Consider the following 24787-nt stretch of genomic DNA (forward strand, 5'->3'; position numbering starts at 1 on the left):
CAAGCAAAACTCATCATTTCAACTTTCAAGAGAAGTTATAACATTCTTACTGTGCATGATAAAAGAGAAATAAAGCAGTAAATATTTATTTTGTTTTGAAAGTTTTTATCATATTTATTCGAAAAGCAAATAAAGGGATACAATTGTCTTAGGGGAGGGAACCTCCCCCAAGCTAGCTCTTGGTTTAAGGTCCGAAAAGCAGGACCTTTCTCCATACCTGATCAGGTTGAGGTCGTTTCGTCCGTACCTGGAGAAGTAGTAGCGGGCGATGACATCTTCTTCTTCTTGCACCACACCTTTTTGGTCTTCTTTGGTGGCGTAGATGGCGCAAGAGTAGGATACTCGGTCTTCGCGACCTTTTAATTACCCTTCTTCTTAGACCTTTTCGATCTTGTCTGATCAACCTTTATGAACATCTTCATGAAGGTGATAAGGCTATCTTTATGAGAAGGTGTAACTTTGACTTCTTTGATCTTTTGAGGATTTGGCCCAAATTTGACCCGGATCATTAAGCACCGCTCCTTCTTAGGCCGGAAGTCAAATTTCTCCTCTTTACCATTGATATGGAGTCGGATTTCTCCGGCTCCAACATCGATGTGTGCATCTGCTGTATTAAGGAATGGCCTTCCCAGAATGAGGGTGGTGTACTTCTGATTATCCATATCAAGTACCACAAAGTCAACAGGGACGAAACAGTCCCGCACCATCACTGGAACATCCTCAGCAATTCCCTCCGGGTGTCGTACCAAGGAGTTGGCCAACTGCAACTGCATCGGTGTTGGAGTCAACGCTGAGTAATTGAGCTGATTAAAGACTGCCTTAGGCATCACACTGACACTGGCACCCGGGTCACATAGGGCTTTGTCGAAGCTCTGTGCCCCTATCGAGCATCTGATAGTTGGGCACCCTGGATCCTTTTTCTTCTCGGGCAATTGATGAAGTATAGCTGCACTGCATGCCTCAGTGAGCTTTATTACTTCAGTAGTTGGCAGTGGTCGCTTGTTGTTGATTATGTCCTTGAGATAGCGAGCGTAGGTTGGGACCTTCATTGCATTCATCAAGGGCACATTGATGTTCACTTGTTGAATCATGTCAACAAAGCAGTTGAACTGCTCATCTGTAGTTGGTTTCTTTGCCCTTATAGGGAACGACAATACTTGGGTATCATAGAATTCGTGTGGAGCCATTTTCCCTTCATGAACCTTCTTGGGTTCAACCTCCCGAGATGGTTCTTCTGCCACCGGGCTTGCCTTCTTCCTGTTGTCATGGTTAGGATAAGGTGGATCTTGAGTAGTTTTACCTCATCTTGTTGTTATGGCCTTAACATTCTCCAAAGCAGGGGGCATGGTGGCAGCCACTTGAGCGAGTTGGGTTTCAATCATCTTGTTGAAACTCAGCTGGTTCTTGATGGCAGCGGGGAAGCCATCCATCTTAGCATGGATGGTCTCCATGGATTTGTCATTAGCAGCCAACTTCTTTTGAAGGGACTCAGTGATCTTCGCTTGGCCGTAGACAAGATCCCTCAAGGTAGGTTGGTTAGGATTGAAAGAATTTGAATTCTCGTTACCTCCTTGATAATATAGGCATGGTTGATTCCACCCCCTGACCTCCTTGTGGACGAAACCCGTTGTTGTTGCCATTGAGATACATGGCTTCCTCTTGGGTTTCTGGGCAGTTATCACTCGAATGCCCAACTTTCCCGCAGACCTCACACGTCATGCGAGCTTCCAAGACTTGAAGTGTCTGCATCTAAGCTTCCAAGACTCGAATTTCTTGAGGAGGAGATCAATTTTCATAGCGAGCATGTCAGTCTCCTTGACGGAGTGCATGCCTCGCTAGACGTGGTTGGAGACGATCATCGCTCCAACCTTGGTTGGACACCATCTTCTCGATTAATGCTGTACCTCGTTCAATGGTCAACAAGAAGAAGGCTCCACCCGCAGTAGCATCCACATGATCATGGGGGGATTGAGTCAACCCATTGTAGAAATTCTGAAGAATGAGCCAACTATTCATCCCATGGTGCGGACACGCAAGGATGTACTCCTAAAGTCTCTCCCAAGCTTCAGGAATCGACTCATTTGATGCCTGCTGGAAGTTCGAAATTCTTCCACGAAGAGCATTAGTCTTGCCCGTCGGGAAAAACTTCGCGAGGAACGCCTTGGCACATTTGTCCCAGGTATCTATAGCCATCTTGTTAGTATGAAGCCACTGCTTCGCTCTCCCTAGAAGAGAGAACGGAAACAAACGGAGCCGGATCGCATCCTGAGATACTCCCTTGATAACAAAAGTACTACAGAGCTCCAAGAACTACTGGAGATGAGCATTGGCATCCTCATTAGCCTTGCCACAGAAAGGGCTGGCCTGTACCATCATGATAAGACCCGTCTTGATCTCGAAATTCTCTCCACCCGTGTTAACCTCAGGTCCGGTGGGAATCTGGTTAGCAGACGGAGTAGAGTAATCACGGAGTGTCTCCTAGGCCATAGCTTGAGAAGCTGACGGTGCTTGGATGACTGTTTCGGCTGCCGAGAGTGAGATTTCAGGAAGCACAACATGAGGACGAACTCTTCTCAAAAGTGACTCTGGATTAGGCGTGAAATTTTGCGGCAAGTCGAAACCGGTCATACACTACCCTGTTGTAACACCCCTGTGTTAATCAAGGTGTTAATCTCATGTTTAATCGCTAACAATGGCTTAAGCATGTCATTAGTGCTAATCGAGTCACATAGTAAACATCGAATTGGCCGTGTTCGACCGCATTTTTCTTCCTAATCTTAGCTCCAAATCAACTTTCGCCCAAAACAAAAGTTGTAGGTCTTCTCTTCCTCTACAACTTCTATTTTGGCCAAATTTCATGTTCCTATATCAAATTTTGAGTTCCAATCGGTCAAATGCGAGTCAAAAATTAGTCAAACCATTCACTGTTCTCCCCAGTGGTGTTATTGTGCTCGCCCGACGCCCATACCGGTGCTTGAACGCCGGCGAGCTCCTCCACGCATCGAGCATCCCGGCGAACCTCGTCCTCCGCGCGTGCCGCCCTTATCCTCGCGCAAGCCCTGGAAGCTTCTCCTCTCTTCCCTTCCCTTCCCTTCATCCCCTTCCTCGAGCTCGCGCAAGCAACGCATGAGCAGAGCGCCGTTGCTCACTCCTCCGGCCGTTCCTCGCCACCCCGCTCGAATCCTTCGCACCCCGAGCTCCCTAGCTTCGCCCCGAACCCTCTCCACCTCTTCCCGAGCTCGATTGAGCCCTACGCTAGCCGAATCAGCCCCGCCATCGCCGGCAGCCATTGACACTCTCGACGGAGCTCCGCCCTCTCTATCGATCTCCTATCTCCGGCCTCCGTCCGCCCAAATCGAGCCCGCGGTGAGCTTCCCTAAGAGCTCCTCATCCTCCCCATCTCTTTCCCCCTCCGGTTCCGGCGCCGCCGCCGCCGGTTCGCCGCCGCACCGCCATGGGCACTCTGCGCTTCCGCGCGCACCGCCGCGGGGCCGCGGGCCGCCACCGCGCGCCCTGGGGCTGGCCGGCCGCCCTGGCCGCGGGCCAGCAGCGCCGCACCGCCGGCTGGCCCCCGCCGGCGGGGAACACCCCGCGCCGCCGCCGTGACAGCCATGGCTGGCCGCGCGCGTGCGAGTAGGGGAGCTGGGCTAGGCTCCCTCCCACTGACAGGTGGGGCCCAGTCGTCAGCCCCCTATTTAGGGTTGTTTTTTTATTTCAAAATTATTTATTTTTGGTTGAAATTTCATAAATGCAGAACAAATCACATAAAAATGCTAAAAATGCAATCTAAATTTTGTTGAGTTGCTTAGATCAAGATCTTTAAATAAAAAATACTCATTCATGTGAAATGTCACTTTTGCCCCTGCTAAAATTTTGGTTTGTACTTAAGCTAGTTTATTTTATACCAATTGTTCTGTTGCTCTAAAAATTATGAATTTTTTGTAGTAGCTTACTCTTCACTTGTGTAGTTCACTGAAAATTTTTCATATGTAAAAGCTTTGTGTAGTTTGCAAATCTTTGTTGTGCGTAGTTTATGTGGCTAGGGGCAAAATAAATACTTTCTTTTTGCGTTAAAGGCTAATAAAATTGTTCTTGCATGTGATACCAATGTATTTCCATGCTAGTAAATTTTGTTGCTTTATTCATGCCTGCAAGTTGAGTTCTTGCACGTGTTTCGCTTCTAGCCGCAGTTTTCCTTTTTGTGCTGCCAAATAATCTTTCTTTCGGTAATATCATTGCATCATGAACATTTATATCATTTCATTGCACCATTTTAATTATTGCACTGCATCCTTTTTTGTACGTGTAGATGTCACGAACAAAGCCGTCTATGAGCTGGTTGCCGAGCCGATCCAGGAGCAGCAAACAGGAGAACCGCAAGCCGAAGCAGCTGCCGAGCCAGTTCCAGAAGAAGACGCTAACCCCGCTGACTTGCAAGGCAAGCCCCGGAGCATAACCCTAATTTAAGTATTCAATGTTTATTTAAGTAATTGTGCATTTACGTTCTAGGAGTTGTATGAAACCCTAGTATGCATGTTTTCCCTAGGTACCTGTAAGTCTATACAAGTGTACAGGTATCATTAGCAATGCTTTGCTAAGTAGGATCTCAGTAAAAGTCGAGTGATTACTGTCACTCGTGAGATTTTGGATCTTGATTCCTTAGCAAATAGCTTGGAAATGAGTTGATGAGTAAAGAGAAATTGAGACCGGGCGGAGATGAGTTGGTTCTGGATATGAAAGGGATGGAAAGTAGCCTCCGCCTGTGTCGATTGAGGACCGTACCGTTGTTGGCTGTGCTGACCAAGTTTGAACAGTACTAACCACATGCCGGAAGTAGGAGGTAGTCGAAACCGGTAAGCTAATTACCTGAATTGCTACGATACTTTGAATCGCGACCTGCTATTCTGGGAGTGGTATGATGGAGGGTGTTGGATTGTGTATCGCCTCCGGGATCTCTAGGAGTTCGCTATGAGGGGCCCTTCACCAAGGGTTTGGCAGGCGTGATTCAGACGTCAGGGTGATGAGGGGAACGATTGATGTGTGTGACCCGACGAGGTTTACGCGTGTTGTGTGAGTTAGGTCCACCTTGCAAGGTTAAATCGGATCGATTCGCCGTCTCTCTCGGTTAAAAGAACTTTGGTCACTTCATTAGATCGTAGTAAAGGATGGAATGAGAATGGAATGAAGATGTTTGATTTGTGTTTTACTAGAGGTTTAATGTAATCAACCAGGTGCGCTCTAGATGATCAGGCTAATCTAGTTGTTACTTGTCAAACTAAATGGAGCAAAAATATTGAAAGTAAGGATCCAGTATTAGTAGCTTTTCAGCAAAACAAACCCAGAACCAAAAGCCTACATGTCTAGGAGTCGGCTAAGTATATACCATAGTCGGGTAAGCCTTGCTGAGTATTAGTATACTCAGGGTTGTCGTTGTAACCCTTCTGAGCAGGTTGTGTCCCCGCTGACTTCGAGGAGGTCTGTGCATCCTGGATTGGACAACCACTTCCTCCTGGTTGGACCGTCGAGTGGGTTCCGTCTTCTCCGTGTGAGTTAGGTGGCATCTAAGTATCTATTTTATTCCAGCACTTCCAGCTTTTACTTTTTGTTAAACCTTATTTCTTGCACAATGGGTATCTATATTCTGTAACGACGCACCTACGCTAAGATAAGCAAGGTAAGCATTCTTGGTAGTCCTTTAGAATAGCCAACGTGTTTCATACGTGCGCGGGTCCCGTATGATGAGCATACGAGGAGGTGATAAGGCTCAATTCAAACAAGCCTGTCGCTATCTGTGCCTGATATGGAGTGCGGATTTCCTACCGTGTGATTGTGATCATGGCCATCTCGTAAGTCAATGTTACGAGGTGTAGACCTGTCATGCGGTTGGTCATGACCGTGACCCTTGGGACACATATACCCTAGGATGTCCCGTAAGGCAAGTGTACGGGAAGTGAATACGTCGTTATGACGTATGCAGCGCTGCCCATTCAGCGTCAAACGTCTGGGTGCCATCTCTATAGTGGATGATAATGTATGTGTGAATATGTGGGAAACTGCATATGCGTTACCCGTGTGGCATAGGACACATGGGGGTCGTTCGTGAGTGCTGGCACGAAGGGTCCAGAAGTGGTTATATATACTCTGTGTTCTTCTGCAGGTAAATTAACCACGTTAAGAGCATTATGAAATCCTTGATCGTAGGGACGACTAGTCTATATATACGGAGAGTATGTATTTATGTCACCGGTCGTCCTCGTATACCATATTTTGGTACTTGTTTGGTGGGAAATGATAGAACGTGCATGCATCTTGCATATTTGAGTTTGGTTTGATCGTCTTGTTGGTTATTGTTGCGCTTCAGTAAAATTTATTTATGTTTTTGTACAAAAATTTATTCTGCTGGTACTTAAAAATTTTGGAACTCCAGTGATGAGCTGTGCATTGGAGGTCTGCAAATTTGTAATTTTGTTTGAGAAATGTTCTGTACCACCTACGCTAGAGCTACTATGGACAGAACTTGTGCAACTTCGAGTTACCAAGCTACGACTCAAGTTGCGTAGATGCGGTTGCAACCGAAGCAAGTCATTTTATTTTTTCCCTTGGTGAACCATATCGTGAGGGAAATGATTCATGCCGTGTGTTCATATTAGATATGCACATTCTTTATTTGCATGAATTAGTCCTGATAGCGGAATGGCTAACCAAAGGGTGGTTATTTTGCAAATGGGTGATAACCATGCAGCCAACCATGACAATGAGAATCACGGAGCACTGCCCCAACCACCTCCCTCTTTGGCTCAGGCTATTGCGGCTCTTATCGCCGACCGCAATGAGCATACTGAATTGATGAGGCAACTGGTGCAAGCCAATGCCGGCAGAGGTCGACACGCTTCCCCGCCACCACCAGCCGAAACTGACTATGTCGGTTTTCTGGCCACCCAACCACCTCTGTTCCATAAGGCCGATGATCCGCTTGAGGCAGATGCTTGAATTCGCACCATCGAGGACAAGTTTGGCATCCTCAATTGCACAAAAATGGACAAAGCTGCCTTTGCAGCGCAACAATTGAGAGGCCCAGCAAAGATATGGTGGGTCAATCACAAGGCTCTACTCCCCGCCAATATGCATCTTACTTGAAATGAATTTGTGGCGGCTTTCAGAGCCCACCACATCCCTACTAGCTTGATATGGAGAAAGATGGCAGAATTCCTAGCCCTGAAGCAAGGGAGCAACACCGTTCTCCAGTATGCTCAAACCTTCAATCAGCTGTCCCAGTATGGTGGGTTCCACGTGGATACTGATGAGAAGAAATAGGATTGCTTCAGGAGGGGACTCAACACAAAGCTTCAGGACAAGCGAGCTCTTACTACTTGCGACAACTTCACTGAGCTAGTTAATAAGGTCATCACCCAGGAAGATGCCACGCTAGCGCGCAAAGCTAACAAGAAAAGGAAGGCACCGGTGGGATCCTCCAGCAATGCACTGTAGAGGTATAAATTGGTTCAGACGGAAACTCAGCAGGCTTCAAACCGTCCTCCGCAGCAGGGTCGTTGGGTCGTTAGACCACCACAGCAACAATAGCAGTGGGCACACGTCTCCCGACATAGCAGCAGAGACCTCTTACCTCTAGTGCTACAAGTTCCATGCTCCAACAACTACCCCTGTTACAATTGTGGTAATCTGGGGGCACTTAGCCCGTGACTGCCACATGCCACCTCGGCAGAATAACTACAAGACTCCTGCGCCGGGTCAAGGTTCCAGCCAGAAGGATCAGAAGAAGAAGATTGTACCTGCCGAAACTAGTCGCGTGAACTACACCACCCTGGAAGATATTCCAGAGGGCACTCAAGTAATGGCGGGTATGTTCTCCATTAACCACTGCCCAGCTATTGTGCTATTTGATTTTGGAGCATCTCACACATTTATCAGTCAAGCATGCATAGCACGACTCAACTTGCAAGTAACTCACCTGAAAAGCCCCTATATTATACGTGCACCAGGCGCACAGTTATACGCCAATCAACTAATTCAGAGTGTGTCTCTTGATCTGGGTGGAAAAATCTTTCAGACCCAACTCCTTGTCCTTCCCAGCCAAGGGATAGATGTTATTCTTGGGATGAATTGGATGAAGGAACATTGTGTTATCCTCGATACCTCTTCTCGGGTCATCCGGCTTAACTGTAACACCCTAATTTAAATTTCGGCAGTTAATAATAAATTTATTTGGCTTTATTTAAATTTCTAAGGTTTATTGTGTTTAGTATGGCATTTAATTCAATTTTGTTCCATTAAGTATTTAAAATTTTGTCTAAGGTTAAAACTTTGTTGTTGCATTCATGCTGGTGCATGTTTTTATTTGAGTGTGGTTTGAATTCAAATTTTGATTTGAATTCAAACTTTGTTTGAAGTAGAAATAGAAAAGAGAAAGGAAAATAGAAAAGGAAAGGAACCCAAAACCCAACCCAACAACCCAAACCCAGCCCAAACCACCTTCCCAAGCCCAGCCCAGCACTCAGCCTGGCCCGCTCCCTTTCCCGCTTAGCAGGCCCGCTCGCCCTCTCCTCCGCTGGCCTAGGCCGTCTCGGCTCCGCTCGGTCCAGCCCAGAGCGCAACACCTCCACCAGCCCAGCGCCCGCGTACTTCGGCCCAGTCCTGCGCCGCGCGGCCCGCTCACCCTGCTCGGCCTGCAGCCGTGCTCGCTCCGCCCCGCGCGCTGCACCCACTGCCAGCCGGGCCCGCAAGCCAGCGCGCCCGCTCTCACCCGCCTGCCACCGGGCCCCGCTTGCCAGGTCCTCCTTCCTCCTCCCGCATCCCCCGCGCGCTCAACGAAAACCGCCGCAGATCTCGCCGAGATCACGCCCTGGGCACGCACGCCCAAATCCCCGGGCTCGTGCCTTCTTAAACACCCTATCCACCCCCAGGTACCCCAATCCGCATCCCGCCGCCTCCCCACAAACCCTAGCCGCCGCCTCCCTTTGCTCCGCTGCACAGAGGCTCTGCTCCGCCGCACTCACACCACCCCGCTGCCTCTCCACCCCGAAAGATCCTCGCAGGAGCACCGCCGTGCACCCAGGGGGCTTCCCAAGCTCTCTGCCCCGGAGCCCAGGCCCCACCTCGCCGGAATCACGCCCTAAACGATCAACGGTGAGTTGCGCCGCCCGCCCAATTCTCTCACCGCCGTCGACTCTAGTGCCTAATTGACCCCTGGAACACTTCCACAGGACCTTCGCGGGCCGGATCATGAGTTCTAGGAGCCGGAGACACCCTGCAGCGGCCCTCCTTCGAGCTCCGTCCGTGCGCCTCCGCCTGAGCTCGCCGCCGGCTCGTCTGCGTCGCGCCCCGTCCGATTCCACGCCCGGTGAGCCTCGCCCGCACCCCCTCTTCCTATTGCACGAGTTGTCGTAGCCCGTAGGCCACCCTCGCGGCATGAACACGCTCGCCGGCGCTGTTCCACCGCCGCCGAGCCACCCCTGTCGGTGAGACTCCCTCTCCCAGCCCCGCAACGCCCCGCTTTACACCTTAGTGGTTTGCGCTACCGCGTGCATGCTTCCCGGCCCATCCCTAGCTCAAACCCACCCCCGGAGCGCCGGATGGGCGAACTCCGGCGGCTCCGCGGCCGCGCGCCGCCGCGCTCCGTGAGCAGCGCCGCCGCCCCGCGCGCCCAAACCCCCCCAGCCACCCGATCCGAAAGCGACGGCCTAGATTAGATCTAGGACCAAGCCACCCTGAGCCGTCGGATCAAGATCCAAGCGCCCTGAATCAAAGATAACGGTTCGGCCTGTGTATTTTCCTTAAGAGCCCCTAAGGTTTTCCACAATCAACCCGCGGTCCAGCCTTAGTCAAAAATAATTACGTATAGGTCCTGTTTTTAATGTTTAGGCCCCTGCTCTTTCCGGAAATAGTGCCCGCCGTCCCTGTCCTCGTGTTTTTGCAAGTTAGACCCTAAAGCTTTAGTTTAATTATGTTTTAGCCCTCGGTTTTTGCAGAAAACCCCCTGGAACTTCAGTTTTCTTACAAATAAGCCCCTAGAACTTGTTTTTAGCCTAGAAAACGCGTTTTAGCTCCGTTTTTAGCGTTCTTTATATCCACGCGATCGTTGTAACGAGTAGAATAGTTTTAGCTTAGTTTTTCTTGCTGTTTTTATGTATTGGTGTATTGTTTCTTAGTTTTTGTTAGTGTTTGCTTGTATGCTTATTATCGTGCATTGTTTTGGCCATGTGTTCGTGAGTAGACGTTGATCCATCTGAGGAGCCTCAGTACCAGTACCAGGAGCAGCCGTCTTCCGAGCACTTTGAGTAGCAGTAGGAGCAGTACGAGGAAGGCAAGTATAACATGAACAACCTATCATCTTTAAATACAAATTCATACTGCATTTTAATACTGTATGTCTATAAGGATTTCCTAGCCACTTTATATCCTTTATATATATCCTTGGGTTGCATTTTGGGTTAGTTGTGCTAGATTGCTACGCTATAACACACTCTGGTCCTTTTTAATTAATTTGACTAATGGTTTACTTGAACTTAATTCTGAGAGTGGCCCTCTGTGTGGATGAGTGGCTCACGTCTCGTTAAAAGATGGTTTTTATAGAAACATGGTTTAGGGGGCCAGCACGGTGCTTAGTGCTTGGTTGGCCACTCTCCATAAGGACCGGTTCATAGAGCGACAACCTGGGACAACAGCGCTACCACAAGGCTAGAATGGGATAGACTTGGCGTAATAATTAGATCTTTTTGATTTGAAGTAACTTACCTGCGGGGCAAGAGTAGTAAGCTTCAATGGTCCCTGTTCCTCCGGCTGGTCTGTGCTTGGATTGCGCTCCTGTGCTTGTACCCCCGTGAGGTGGGCCCCATCGTCGCTGACCTATCTCTCGCGGTTACGCCTTACCAACGAGATTCTTTGTAACGGCCTCGTAGTGAGTCGCTAGTCATCTCACCTAAGGAAGTGTGATGAACCCCTGGCGTAGCTCACGACTTGTGGGTAAAGATGTGCAACCTCTGCAGAGTGTAAAACTGGTATACTAGCCGTGCTCACGGTTATGAGCGGCCCAGATCCTCCTTTTGATTAGTGGAGTTATCTCCTTCCGACGAGGGAGGTGCTTCTCGGGGTTACCTTGGTTTGGTTTGGTTTGGTTCTCAGTAGTATCATGATTAAATTTGACTAATTACTATGTAACCGGGTTAATGGTAATTCATCAACTTGTAGTAAATAGTTTTAATAAAAATTTTGCCAAGATTAAAAGCTAATGCAGTTGAGTCAGCCAACCTTAGAGCCTCATAGTTTGTGTTATACTTGTTGAGTACAAGTTGCGTACTCACTCTTGCCTCTTCTCTACTTTTTCCTCTTGGCTACGCTACTGCTGCTCAGTTCCTGCCGACTCGAGGGAGTTCGTCCAGCGCTACCAGGACTACGAGGACTTCTAGGTGCTTCGTCTCCCAGTCGACGTCCCTGTGGCGCCCTGCTTCAGCTTCGGAGAGCTTTATCGTATTTTTGTACTTCGCTTCCGCTGTATCAGACATTTTTTGTCATTATTGTAATAAATAACATTCGTATTCGCTTTATTATGTCTTTTTACGTGATATGTGCTTTGATATACTGTTCATTCTGTTGTATATACGTGTGACTTGATCCTGGCACGTATATGATTGCTCGGTTTATGTTCTTTTATAAACCGGGTGTTACATTAACTCTCCCACATATGGTCCTATGGATATTCATCTTTCCCAGCACGAGATTCCAACAAGAGCAGTATATCATCTCAAGGCAAAAACCTTAGAAGAAATTCCGGTGGTTTGTGAATACCCCGATGTGTTTCCGGAGGACTTGCCAAGCATGCCTCCCGATCGGGATATTGAATTCATCATTGAGTTACAACCTGGCACAGCACCCATATCTAGAAGACCATATAGAATGACTTCGAGTGAGCTAGCTGAATTAAAAATCCAGTTGCAAGAGTTGCAAGATAAAGGTTTCATTCGACTGAGCACCTCACCTTGGGGATGCCCAGCTCTGTTCGTAAAGAAGAAAGATCACGGGCTAAGGTTATGTGTGGATTATCGACCTCTGAATGTAGTCACTATCAAAAACAAATACCCCCTTCCCCGTATTGATCTTCTTTTTGATCAATTAGCTGGAGCTAAAGTATTCTCAAAGATAGATCTTTGATTTGGCTATCATCAAATCAAAATCAAACCAGCAGATATACCAAAAACTGCTTTCTCGACTCGTTATGGTCTTTACGAGTATTTGGTAATGTCCTTCGGTTTAACCAATGCTCCCGCTTATTTCATGTATCTCATGAATTCGGTATTCATGCCGGAGTTAGATAAGTTCGTCATGATGTTTATTGATGATATCTTAATCTACTCCAAGAATGAAGAAGAACATGCTCATCATCTTTACGTAGTTCTTCAACGTCTCAGAGAGCACTAAATTTATGCCAAATTCAGCAAGTGTGACTTCTGGCTGAAGGAAGTTCCATTTCTAGGTCATGTCATATCTGCTGAGGGTATTTCCGTTGATCCCAGCAAGGTATAGGATGTACTAGATTGGGAAGCCCCAACTTCTGTCCCTAAAATCCGTAGTTTCCTGGGTCTAGCTGGGTATTATCGTCGGCTCATCCCAGAATTCTCCAAAATTTCTAAACTAATGACTGAACTCCTTAAGAAGGGTGTCAAGTTCTATTGGAGTAATCAATGTGAGCAAGCGTTCCAAAAATTGAAAATGCTCCTTACTTCGGCACCGATATTGGCCCAGCCTGACACTACAAAACCTTTCGATGTCTATTGTGATGCCTCAGGCACAGGACTTGGCTGTGTTCTGATGCAGGAGAACCGAGTGATTGCTTATGCTTCTCGATCACTCAAGCGGCATGAAGAGAACTACCCAACCCATGATCTTGAATTAGCAGCTGTGGTTCATGCTCTGAAGATCTGGCGACACTATCTTCTGGGTGCATTATGTAAAATCTATACCGATCATAAGAGTCTCAAATATCTTTTCACTCAAGCTGATTTGAACATGAGTCAAAGGAGATGGCTTGAGTTGATTAAAGATTATGAGCTTGAAGTGCATTATCATCCGGGCAAGGCAAATGTGGTTGCAGATGCGCTAAGTCTCAAAGCTCACTTTCATTGCCTCTCAGCTATACCATTAAGTGAGTCTCTTTGCTTTGAAATGGAAAAGCTGAACTTAAGTATTGTACTACATGGCAAATTGGCCCATCTAGAACTCACTCCTACTCTTCGTGATCTCGTCGTCACGGCACAAAGGAAAGATAAAGGGGTGAAGGAAATTCAAAGAAGACTATCAGAGGGAGATCCCAAAGTAAGTTGTTTTCACCAAGATAGTGAGAATGTGTTATGGTTCAAAAACCGATTAGTGGTGCCTAAGAATTTTGAGCTTAGAAAATAAATTCTTGATGAGGCTCATACTTCTCGACTATCGATCCATCCAGGTAGCCTGGTAATGTACCCTAAGTTTACGTACTTCACTATCCTGTTACAAGTACTCTAGTATCCGAGACTGCTGTCTTTAGAGGTCCCGGGCTCCCTTATAGTATAAGGCTTGGTTTCTTGCACCTTACTTTGAGGTCCGGTGACATAATTCATCGGTTCGTCAGCAACGACTCAAGTCCACTCCGGTGGCCCGCTCCGGCGGAGACCGCTCGCCACGGTCGACTCAAGTCCACTCCGGTGGCCCGCGCCGGCGGAGACCGCTCGCCACGGTCGACTCAAGTCCACTCCGGTGGCCCGCTCCGGCGGAGACAGCTCGCCACAGTCGACTCAAGTCCACTCCAGTGGCCCGCTACGGCGGAGACCGCTCGCCACGGTCGACTCAAGTCCACTCCAGTGGCCCACTCCGGCGGAGACCGCTCGCCACGGTCGACTCAAGTCCACTCCGGTGGCCCGCTCCGGTGGAGACCGCTCGCCACAGTCGACTCAAGTCCACTCCGGTGGCCCGTTCCAGCGGAGACCGCTCTCCACGGTCGACTCAAGTCCACTCCGGTGGCCCGCTCCGGCGTAGACCGCTCACCACGGTCGACTCAAGTCCACTCCGGTGGCCCGCTCCGGCGGAGACCACTCGCCACGGTCGCCAAAAGCTGGGTCCGGGAAGTGATGCTTGCTCCCTGAGCGATCCGAGGTCTGTGTAGCCGCTTAGCTTGGTTCCGTACCCTAAGCCTACACCTTCGTCGTCCTATGGAGGAGCGCTCTAGTACCAGAACCTAGCAACAGGTGAACTGGCCTCAGGGGTCCGGAGCGCCCGTTCTTTGCATGAGCACACCAACGCAATCAAGCTTGCGTGGAAACACATCACGGTAGTGGCCCCACCCGCGGGTTCGTACCTCTCCCGAGGTAGGCCCAGGGGCCACTGTCGGTACCCCAGGACTGGGGTACCCCCTCTTGCTGTGTCTAGGCAAGAGCCTTGTGGTTATCCTTGACTATGTCCAAACAGCCGGACCCCTGCGGTCTGGAGCCCTGTTCACCCGACAACGGTCCCGGACCCGTCCCCCGGCTGGGGAAGGTCCGGGAGCACCACGTGTTCCGGGAGAAGCAGGCGCTCAGCCTGAACAGCCAAAGCCTCCGGACCTCCCATGGGAGGTTCGGACCCCCGCAGAGTCCCGGACCCCCCATGGGGTCCCGAACCCCCTGAATAGTAAACCGGACCCCTCACTAAGGGAAGGAATTGACACCCCGCCCCGGGGTGGTCCGGAGCCGCCACATGTCTACAAGCACAGACGCGAATACAAGGCCACTAGGTCTCCATACTAAACCTCACCTACTACTGCATTCATTACGGTATGTGGACGTCCGCAATAATGTAGCAGAAGCCGAGGTGATTCTTTGACCAGGGGACACTATTGATCGCGTATTACCAAGATGTATAGTGGAGTTGCTGGCGCCGCCCACGCCGCGCCTGTCAGTCTGCCATGACAGTTGGATACGACGACTCGGCTTCTGCTATTATGACGCCTACATAATAGCCTCAACAGGCCACGCTGCAAGCTACGTTTTCCCAACGGGCACCTTGCTGATGGGACAAGAGAAGACCTCCCTTAGTCAGAGGGTCAGCAGGGCATGGAAGCATATTGGAGAAAAGATTCACAACTACTGTAGCCATTTAAGTACTCTGCGCAGTATGCTGCACAGTCATGTTGGGCCCACTTGTCGGGGCCTCAACGTCCTATGTATCCGCACCCCTTGGTCTATAAAAGGGGGGCGCCCGCTAGAAGAAAAACTCAGGCTGGGTGAAGGCCAAGGCCCGGCAGAGGATAGGTTCATACACAACCAAGAACAATACTTCTCCCAGTAGATGTAGGGTATTACGCTCCGGCGGCCCGAACCACTCTAGATCGTGTGTTCTTGTGTGCTTGTCTCAGTGTAAGATTAGCCCAACCGCCTAGTACTTCCCCTAGTACTCCCTCACTGGGAATAGGCGGGTGCGTTCCGCCACCCGGCTGTGGGTACCCTAAAATCCCCGCGACAGTTGGCCTGCCTCGAACTCAAAAGGGTTACGATTCTATCTGGGTTATAGTAGATCGCCTTACCAAATCGGCTCATTTCCTTCCAGTAAAGACAAGGTACTTGGCCAAGCAGTATGCCGAGTTGTACATGGGTTACATACTATATTTACATGGTGTGCCAAAGACCATCATATCAGATACAGGGCAAGATGTGAGGCCCACTTTTATCGTCGCTCGTAGTACCTTATTGTATTTCGAACTCGGTTTTAACTCCTGCTATGTTTGAACTCTGTTGTTTGTATTCAAAACTTTTATGTAAAATCCTTGTTGTAAATTAATTTGAGAATCTTTGTATGCTTGTATCACCTGTGCTCGTCTTCGTGCGAGTCTTCTAGTGCAATTGTGATCCTGGAGTATAGTAGTTTAATCGGAAATTACCCGACGGACTGCCGGATTACACCGTTTTAAGTGCGTGGAAATTTGATTATTCATTAAGATGATAGTTAGCGCACTTAGGCCGGTTTAATTTGGGCGGTTCTGCTACACCTGTTTTCATATCAACAAGAGACAAAAAAACAAAACCAACTTAGCCTGTTTAGCAAGCGTATACCAATTTTGATTTTGTTCACAACTTTTGCCTATGTGGCTTCAATCTATGCCTTCCCCGGCAACAGCGCCAAAAATGCTGGTTGGTGCCTACCAACATCACCACTGAGCGAGCAGCGATGACGCCCGCAGATGCCAAGGGAATGGCAGGTATTTCACGAACCATGAATAAATCCGCAAGCGCACAGAATACCGCTGTAGCATTTTACCCGAGAGTATACCGGGATGTCATTTATATTTCTGCGGGGAAGGCGGCGAATGGAAGTACATTGGCTAGTTAATGAACTGATCTAGATTGGATTTTCAATTGCATAAACAGGGGTAAGATAGATAACATGGTAGGAGGTAGTGTGACACACACACAAACTACCCTCTTAGATAAATATATAAAAGATGCTAAAGGAAGGGAGAAAGACAGAAGTTAGAGCTCGAGTTAGATGTGCTAAGCTAGCTATATCTATGCTATCTTATGGTTAGATTGTCAAAGATTAAACTAGAACAACAGAGAGACCGCTCCTCTAGCTGACGGGAGATGTGTGTTCACCTAGGCAGCTTTATGTACCTCCTACCCCCCAATCTGAACGTGGAGGATTAATAGGGCTCGGACAGGGCTGTCACCACCTACTGGCTACCTCACAATCTGTGGAAAAGGGTGACATCTAGCAACACTTATCTAGTCTAGACCCCACGTCTACATTAGTAAGCGATACTCTAGCATCCCACGCGGAGCCCCCACCCTTTGGATGGACAGACATCACACTAGAGCAAACATACGAATACTGGAACAGTTGACAGAGTTTTAAGGCCAATATGTTAACCATCGCAAGCACAGGGCGATCATGTAATGCAAGCATCGAATGATAATGCAACCAGATCACGAAGCATATATCCAATAACTTAGAACATACTTCAAGGAGATATCGGTAACCATAGTCTAATTCTATTACAAATGACCGAATATTACAAGAGATGACTAGAGATGAACCCATACCAGAACTCCCGAGCAACTCCAGGGACTCGATGACTCCTAGACTTCTCCTAAACTCCACTATGCCTATAGACTAAGCAAGAAGGCACTTGAGGTAAGTGAGGTGAGGTCTGGTGTGTGTTCTAATCTCTACCCCCTCCCTTATATTTATAGGAGGGAGCCACGGCCGTGTAGCAGCTCTTCCTTGCAGAACGGACATGGGGTGCCAGTGAGACGCCTCCACATGGCCGAGTTAAGGCGGTGTGGCCCACTGGGCCGGTGGCCGACCAGGTGGTCGGTCGGCCGCCCAGTGGCGCCAACCGCCTCCAACTCTCTTCTAGTGGGCTTGTCTAGGCCTCCATTTTAGTCTGAATCTGTGCTCTGATATTTTCTGTTATTTTCTATCGGGCCAAAATGTGCTTGCAACCTGCATATTAGCTCAAAAACATGTCTTGCATATTTCTAAGGTAAAGTGTGGTTTAGGGATTTATTTGAATAAAGATGCGTGTAGGAAATACAAACTCTCGTGATTTTCTGATCAAGTTGACACCTAGAAATGGTCGTTGGTAAGCGTCAACACATGTGCGGGGCCCATAGTGACACGTGGACGATGGGCCCACTATGACACGTGCTAGGAACATGCGCCAATATGGCGGGCCCGTCAAGACACGTGGAAATTACGGCCCGTATGTACATGTGGCTGCTAACATGTGGGACCCACGGTACACGCATAGCACTACGGGACCCGCTGTATAGAGCCGTCACAGACATGTGGAATCCACAGCCACACGTGGCCAGTTCGGAGGCACACGTGGCAATATGGCGGGCCCACCATGACACGTGGCAGTTGTGGGGCCGTAGATACACGTGGCTGCCAATATCCCACAGTACACGCATGGCATTGTCGGACCTGTTGTACAGTTCCATCACTGGCACGTGGGACCCACACGGCCACAGGTGGCCAGTGGTGTTGGCGCGACAGATCCCCTCTGCCGCGCCATTGTGTGTCCAAGCCCAGTAAGGACTACATTTTTCATTTGGTGGCGTGGCAGGTCCTTTTGGTCGTGCCACTCCCAATGGCGCGACAGAGTGGTTTGTAGCGCCACACGGAATGGTGCGACAAGCATAGAATTCGGCCAGCTAACTACCTTGCTGCTCCCTCTCGCTGCTGCTTGCTTCTGCTGCTGGTGCATGCTATTTGAAGCTGACCAAAGTGACTCAGAATTTGAACCATTACTGACCAAATAATATAAATTCAAACCAACCAATAAAGAAATAGAGAGCTGTCAGCACACAAGCACAAAGTCCATTAGAAGCTACAGTAGTCCATTACAAGGATCTTGTCCATCACAACCTAAAGTGGTCCATGACAAACACAAAGAGTTCATGACAAGCACAAATAGTTCATGACAAGCACAAATAGGTTCTAGGTAGCATTTTTACAATACATCTAGGAACAAAGTGTCGGTGCTCCTTCATCTACGGTGCCGTCCACGCTCGGCAGGGCTGAAAGGGTCGGTGGGGCGCCGTTGCCTTCCAGGAGCTGTTGGAGCACGTTCCTGCTACCAACATCGGTGTGGTCATGAGAACGCCTTTGTCGGCGACGCGGAGGGGAAGCGGCCCCGGAGTCTGGAGGAGCATCCTGAGGTGCCTGCACAAAAAATATATAATATGGAGGCATGTTGAAGATCAAAAATGTGTACAAAATCACATTTTCTTTATAATGATGCAGTATCACCTCTAAGTTAAAATATTTCAATTACACATGCTTACCTGGCTCGATTCGCCCTGAGTCTGCGTTCCTGGGGGAGCATCAAATAACTGAGACATCCTGAGTACCTGAAAGGTTGGGTCTTCATCTTCTGAGTTGTCCTGGCGGTCGGACTCTTCACTGGTTTCTGGTGACTGGATAGCTTTCCCCCTAGACACGGCACGTGATGCCTTCCTCGAAGTGGACCGTGAACGACTTCTGGAACCGGAGGGCAAAGGAGTTGTAGCGGTCACATCACCATAGTGAATCGGTGTACGGTTGCTTGAGGTGGGGCCACGTGCACTAGAAGCTCCCGCACCAGGGGCCAGTGGACCAAAGTCCTCGTCAGGGCGAGCCATGCAATTAAGCTTCGCGGCCATCCGCCTGCAACTCCTGTGTACCCTCTGTGTGCAGCCATAAAATGTTATGCAAATACCGTAAGAAAGCATTACAAAGATGGTGACAGTATAACTAAACATAAATATGGTTACCTCAACAAATGCCCTAAAGTGCCCCCCTCCATTATCTCCTTTGCTTGCATGGGCCATTGCCATGCCTGCCTCGTTAGCGAGACGGCCGAGTTGTCGTGCCTGATAAGATTGAGTTAGTCCTAACATAATTCAAATTGTGAGTTTATTTCTAAGGACACAACATTCAAAAAGCATTGATTACCATGTAATTCTGTAAAGGGCCCCTCTCGGGCTGCACTCCTCCGCGTGTGATGTCATCGTACTCGTCGACGATGTCATCATCATCATCTGTGTCCGGATGGTCTTCTATAGGCTCAGTTGACCGTGGCGGCTTGATTGAAACTCTAGTGACTGAATGGAAAGACGAAGGTATTCCTTGTAATGGTTGTGCCTATGTGGTGGTCCAAGTTCCGGATCCATCCTTTGCCTCTGGTCCCACTGTGCTAGAGGCACTGCGTGTTTGACACGCCAATCATTCTCAGTGTAGCGTTTCTTCCTGTCAATTCTGACATATGAGCATTATGTTAGTGACATTATATTCGCTAGGACTAATAAAATTCAAATTCAATACAACGTACTGATGCAATGCCTGGGAAGTAGAAATGGCCTCCGGAGGGAAGTCTTGCAGTCTTGAGAACTGTCTCTTAACACGGTGCGGTAAGTGGAGCTCGACTACGAAGTAGAAAATCAAAGGAACACACGTCCTCCACAATTCTGCATCTCTTCTACAAATGTGACTAAGTCCCAACTCCTCCAGCTCGTCTCGACTATACGGTGTCCAGAAAATCTATGTAACGCGCAAGCATTAGTTATTGTGAGGACAGAAACATTTATTTAAAAACCCCGGATGCATATAGTACCTGATTTTGTGTGAGGCAGTCTAGGTCGTCCATGTAACGCATGTACCGGCGCAAAGGATCCCCTCTGACAGCTCCAATGTTCTTCCAGCAGTAAGCAACGGTGGGCCTCGACTCAGGATCATGGTGCGGCCACGCCTGCAAAGGGAGGCATATTAGGGTTAAGAACAACAAATAATGTGCACTAAACTCAAAATTTAATTGTAAACCAAGAATTACCTCTAGTTCACCACGGTATGGCCGGCCGACTGGAAACCGCTCCCAAATCCTGATTTGCAAGAGGTATGCACAACCTCCTATGTTCGAGTCATTGCCAGCACGCCTACATGTGTCACAAAGCTGTCGGTAAAGCCAACCTAGTGCTGCCGACCCCCAGCTATACTGAGCGATGTTCTCCCACTGCTGTCCAAGAATTTGAAGGACCATCCATGAGATGGTGTTTCCAGAACCATCGGGAAACATGAAGCCCGCTAACAGGTGCCACAACCACACGCGAGCATACCGCTCTACAGCCTCCTGAGGTGCTCCCTGAGGATAATGGTTGAAATTCTGCTTCAACCAAGCCGAGCTAACTCCTGAGGTCTTCCTGTCCTTGACTCCCTCAGGTGGTTCTGGAGGTCGAATCCCAATGTGTGCCTCCACCATATCCCTCCATCCATCAGTCTGAATCATGCCGATCACTGCATTGCCCTCTAAAGGTAGCTCGAGAATCATCGCCACATCTTGCATACTGATGCTGACCTCCCTGCAAGGTAAATGGAATGAATGTGTTTCCGGCCTCCATCGGTCCACAAAAGCAGTCAAAAGAGGTGCATCCATAACTGCGAGCCCCGCACAGACAACATGCGCCAGAGGAAGCATCCCAGCCCGGCGAAGGTATGACATGTACCGCTCATCCCACCGAAGTGGGGAGTGGGTACGTGGGCCGAGGGGCTAAAGCGCCTGATATCATGCCAAACGAGTCGTTAGAGGGCTGGAAAATTTTTTATAAATTGAGGTGTGCTCGGTAAAACAAATACAAACCTCGCCGCGGTCAACTAGGATGTGTGCTTGGTGGTTGGAGTCGTAGAACGTCTCTAGTAGGGGGAACCTGGGGTGCGCCATCCTACAGTGACAAATCAAAACATGATCAGTTAGAACCTACAGAAAAATGAACCAAAAAAGTATTTAGAATGATCATGGTAATTAAAACAATAAATATAGACGATCAATAAATAATATTGCAACAACGATTGCTGAGTAATAATGAACTCTATTTAAACTTGTATTGCTAATTATTATTCATACAAAGCACAAACCTGTGTGCTATGCCTTTTTCTCTTTCTCAGGTCAGGTTGGGCCATTCTTTTTTGTTTAGATTTCTTTTTCTTCTTACATTTGCACTGAGAACAAAATCTATGGCACTTGGAGCAACGGTTTTGGCTCTTGTCCACATCAAAGTCACCGGTTCCGTAGTCTGCACTAGCCCGACCTTGCACCTCATCCATATCACCTTTGAGCCTTTTCTTTCGCCTCCTTCCTTAGGTTTCAACAATGACGCATCCGGCACGTACTCTACTCCCTCGTACTCCGGCCATTGAGATGGATCTAGGTAAGGTTCAAAACTAGCCTCCCATATTTTGATTGTGTTCGACCGAGCGTAGTACGGACTCAAGTAAGTGGGGCTTTTGAAACAAAAACTGCGGGCCCTACATGCCGTTATTAGGTGCGAGCATGGAAGGTGTAACAATTATGGAGTCATGGAAGTACAATCTCCAGCTCTGAGGTCCACTTTGTAATGGCGTCCTCCATGACTCTCACCTCTTATATTTGTACCACCTGCTCCTCTAACACCATAAATCATTCTTTCAGGCCCATAAGGCGCTGCAAGTTGATTCACCGATCTATTCTCAGCATCCCAAGGTGTTCATGCGCTATTAGTCCCCACTGTTGACCCTTGTCCAACAAACTCCGAGCTTTCCCCCATCTATCGACGAAGTACTCGTTCAACTTTTCGAAAGAGAACTCTACAATGCCAGCAACAGGTCTTGATCGAATACCTTCGAATATATTGTTCACTGACTCAGCATTGTTTGTGGTCATGATACCGTACCGCCACCCCCCGTCATCATAAGCAAGAGCCCATTTGTTCTTGTCCACCATTGTACCTTTCAACCACTCCTTGGCCCTCTCATTCATGTCCTTTTCTAAATCAGCAAGTTTTTCTTCAAAAGCTTTCTCCATGCACACTGAACATAACAACTTTAGTTTCCCAATTAGTTCTTTTTTTTCTGACGCCTCCACATATTTGCTGCAAAGTGTCGCATGCACCACCTATGCGCAAGAGGTGGAAATCCATCCATGTGCTCTTTAACGCAGTTTAGGAAACCATGGTGCCGGTCAGATATCATACAAACTTGCCTCGAGGGACCCAACACATATAGCCGCACCAGCTTCATAAACCAAGACCAGCTATCGTTGTTTTCTCCTTCGGTCAAAGCAAATGCTAGAGGGACTAGTTGCCTATCAGGGTCCACGGCAACGGCCATCATTAGTGCCCCCTTATATTTACCCATCTAGAATGTGGCGTCCACAAGAATCACAGGTCGGCAATGCTGGAATGCTTCAGCACATTGGGGAAAACACTAGAACACCCTTTGTAAAACATGCTTGTACACTCCGTTATGAGGAAGCATCATGTTTCCTGTGTACGTGAACCATCTTATGCCTGGATTGAAGAGGGACATGCCCGTCAACACCCTGGGCACCCTGGCATATGACTTTAACCAATCTCCCCACAACAGAGCTATAGCATGTTGCTTTGCACGCCACACTTTGGAGTACTTCACCCGGTAAGAACTTAAAGCGAAAATAGACTCCATAAGCGAAGGAACTGAGGTGTCGCTGTCCTTCCGAACAATACCAAGGATCCGATGAGCAAGGTAACGTGCAGTGCACTGTGCATGAACTTGCTTCGGCTTCGACGATGCACATGTGTGAGGCTGTCTTACATTGGTGATCTTCCACTGACCAGTGCCACTAACAATACGTGCCCAAACACCCCAAAGGCATCCCTGCTTGCATAGCACATCGTAGCGTACCCTCTTGTCTGAATGAACCACATAAAATGGTCGGTGGTGACGCACTACATAATCAGCCAAGAAAAACTGCAACTCTGAAAGGGAATTGAACTTCATGCCCTTTCGAATCTTCGGACAGTCACTATCAATTACACACTCACTTTCAAAAATAGTTGAGTCACAAATGGCTCTATCGATCCTGCTAAGGTCCTTAGCATTTGATACTGCAGGGACTTCAACATGGGCTAACTTCAACATGCGCAACTCCTCGGCGGTATAAATAAATCGTTGATCATCATCAATTGCGTTGGCTCCTTCGCCGGCATCATTTTCCTGCTCTACTTGGGCCTCTACACCATTACCCTCCCGTTCTTCTACCCCGGTGTCTTCATCATCGTCGTCCTCATCACTACTATCATATTCGCTGTCCTCTGAACCTAAAGAAATATCATCATCATCTGCAGCATCCGTGTCATCTTGTGCCTCGAAGCTATCTGGCCCCAAATGATCGGAAGCGACTGCCATATCGTAATCCGAAGCACAAGTGGGATTTGGGACATCTTCTACAAAGGTTGACTCTTGAGTCATATTCTCAATAGGAAATGGAATTTCATCTACTCTCCCAACTGGTTCTTCTAATCTTGTTCTATGGGTTAATTCAACAACCACCTCCAAACAAATCACATTTGCACGAGCTACTATATCCTTGTACTTTCTCCAATGCATCTCAGATTCCAATGTCATCAAAACATAATGTGCTCTAGCTTTACCACAATCAAATCTACCCCTCAGAGATATTTCATCAATTCCACATGAATGTTTTGAAACCACCCGGTCTACCAAATCCTTTAACAATGGAGGACTATCGAACAGTTCGATATCCTCTACCATATTCTCAAACTCTCTATTTTCCTTAACCATACCACCATGAAAAACCCGAACTAATTCGTCCATCTACAACAAAAAAGAAATCGGAGTACCTTCATCACTTATACAAAGAAATCAACTAAAAAACAATTCTTCACGGTGCCTAGTATCCATGAGTGAAACCCATATTAACATCCCCACTACTCAATCCTAGAAATCATATTAATCGATGCATGCACGTACTACCTCACGTCCAAATCAAGAGCAGAATACCATCTACGCATCATCTAAAGCACTAATCATGACAAAACTATCAACTACGACATTATTTTTGAAATCAAGAACCAAACCCTAATCACCAAGAATCGCTAATATCTACAAATGTGCATGGTTAAAGGAGGAAAAAATGGGAGCAATACCTTCGGGGAAGGGTGGGGAACATTTCCCCCCACTCCCCCCCAAAACGCCGAATTTGGGGGGATCTGGGGGGGGGGGCGGGCGGCGGCGACCCCCTGGACGCGCTCTGGTCAGTGAGGAGTGAGGGAAAGAAAGGGAGGGTGGGGGGAGAAGAGGCCGATTCGGGCCCAGGACATTGGCCTTGTCGCGCCAGCCCGCCTGGCATGATAGGGAGGGCCACGTCATCGCCGACACGGCGCAGCGCTGGCTCGGGCCGCCAGCGTGGCCACCCTGTCGTGCCACATGCACTGGCGCGACAGAGGCTATCTGTCGCACCGGGGCAAGTGGCGCG

The 24787-nt window shown here is 48.4% G+C and overlaps 1 protein-coding gene and 1 long non-coding RNA gene across 2 annotated transcripts; both read right to left on the reverse strand.

Moving 5' to 3' along the window:
- Positions 1 to 359: 359 nt before the first annotated feature.
- LOC120701964 lies at positions 360 to 1187 on the reverse strand. Its single transcript, XM_039985752.1, has one exon. It carries the CDS (start codon positions 1185 to 1187, stop codon positions 360 to 362), a length of 828 nt encoding a protein of 275 aa, XP_039841686.1.
- Positions 1188 to 19867: 18680 nt separating this feature from the next.
- LOC120705091 lies at positions 19868 to 20400 on the reverse strand. Its single transcript, XR_005687779.1, has 3 exons — positions 20333 to 20400; positions 20117 to 20251; positions 19868 to 20043 (listed from the first exon to the last, which is right to left on the reverse strand). It is a non-coding gene; the product is annotated as an uncharacterized LOC120705091 (long non-coding RNA).
- Positions 20401 to 24787: the final 4387 nt, after the last annotated feature.

This window comes from Panicum virgatum, chromosome 4K, assembly GCF_016808335.1.
Source record: "Panicum virgatum strain AP13 chromosome 4K, P.virgatum_v5, whole genome shotgun sequence".
NCBI lineage: Eukaryota > Viridiplantae > Streptophyta > Magnoliopsida > Poales > Poaceae > Panicum > Panicum virgatum.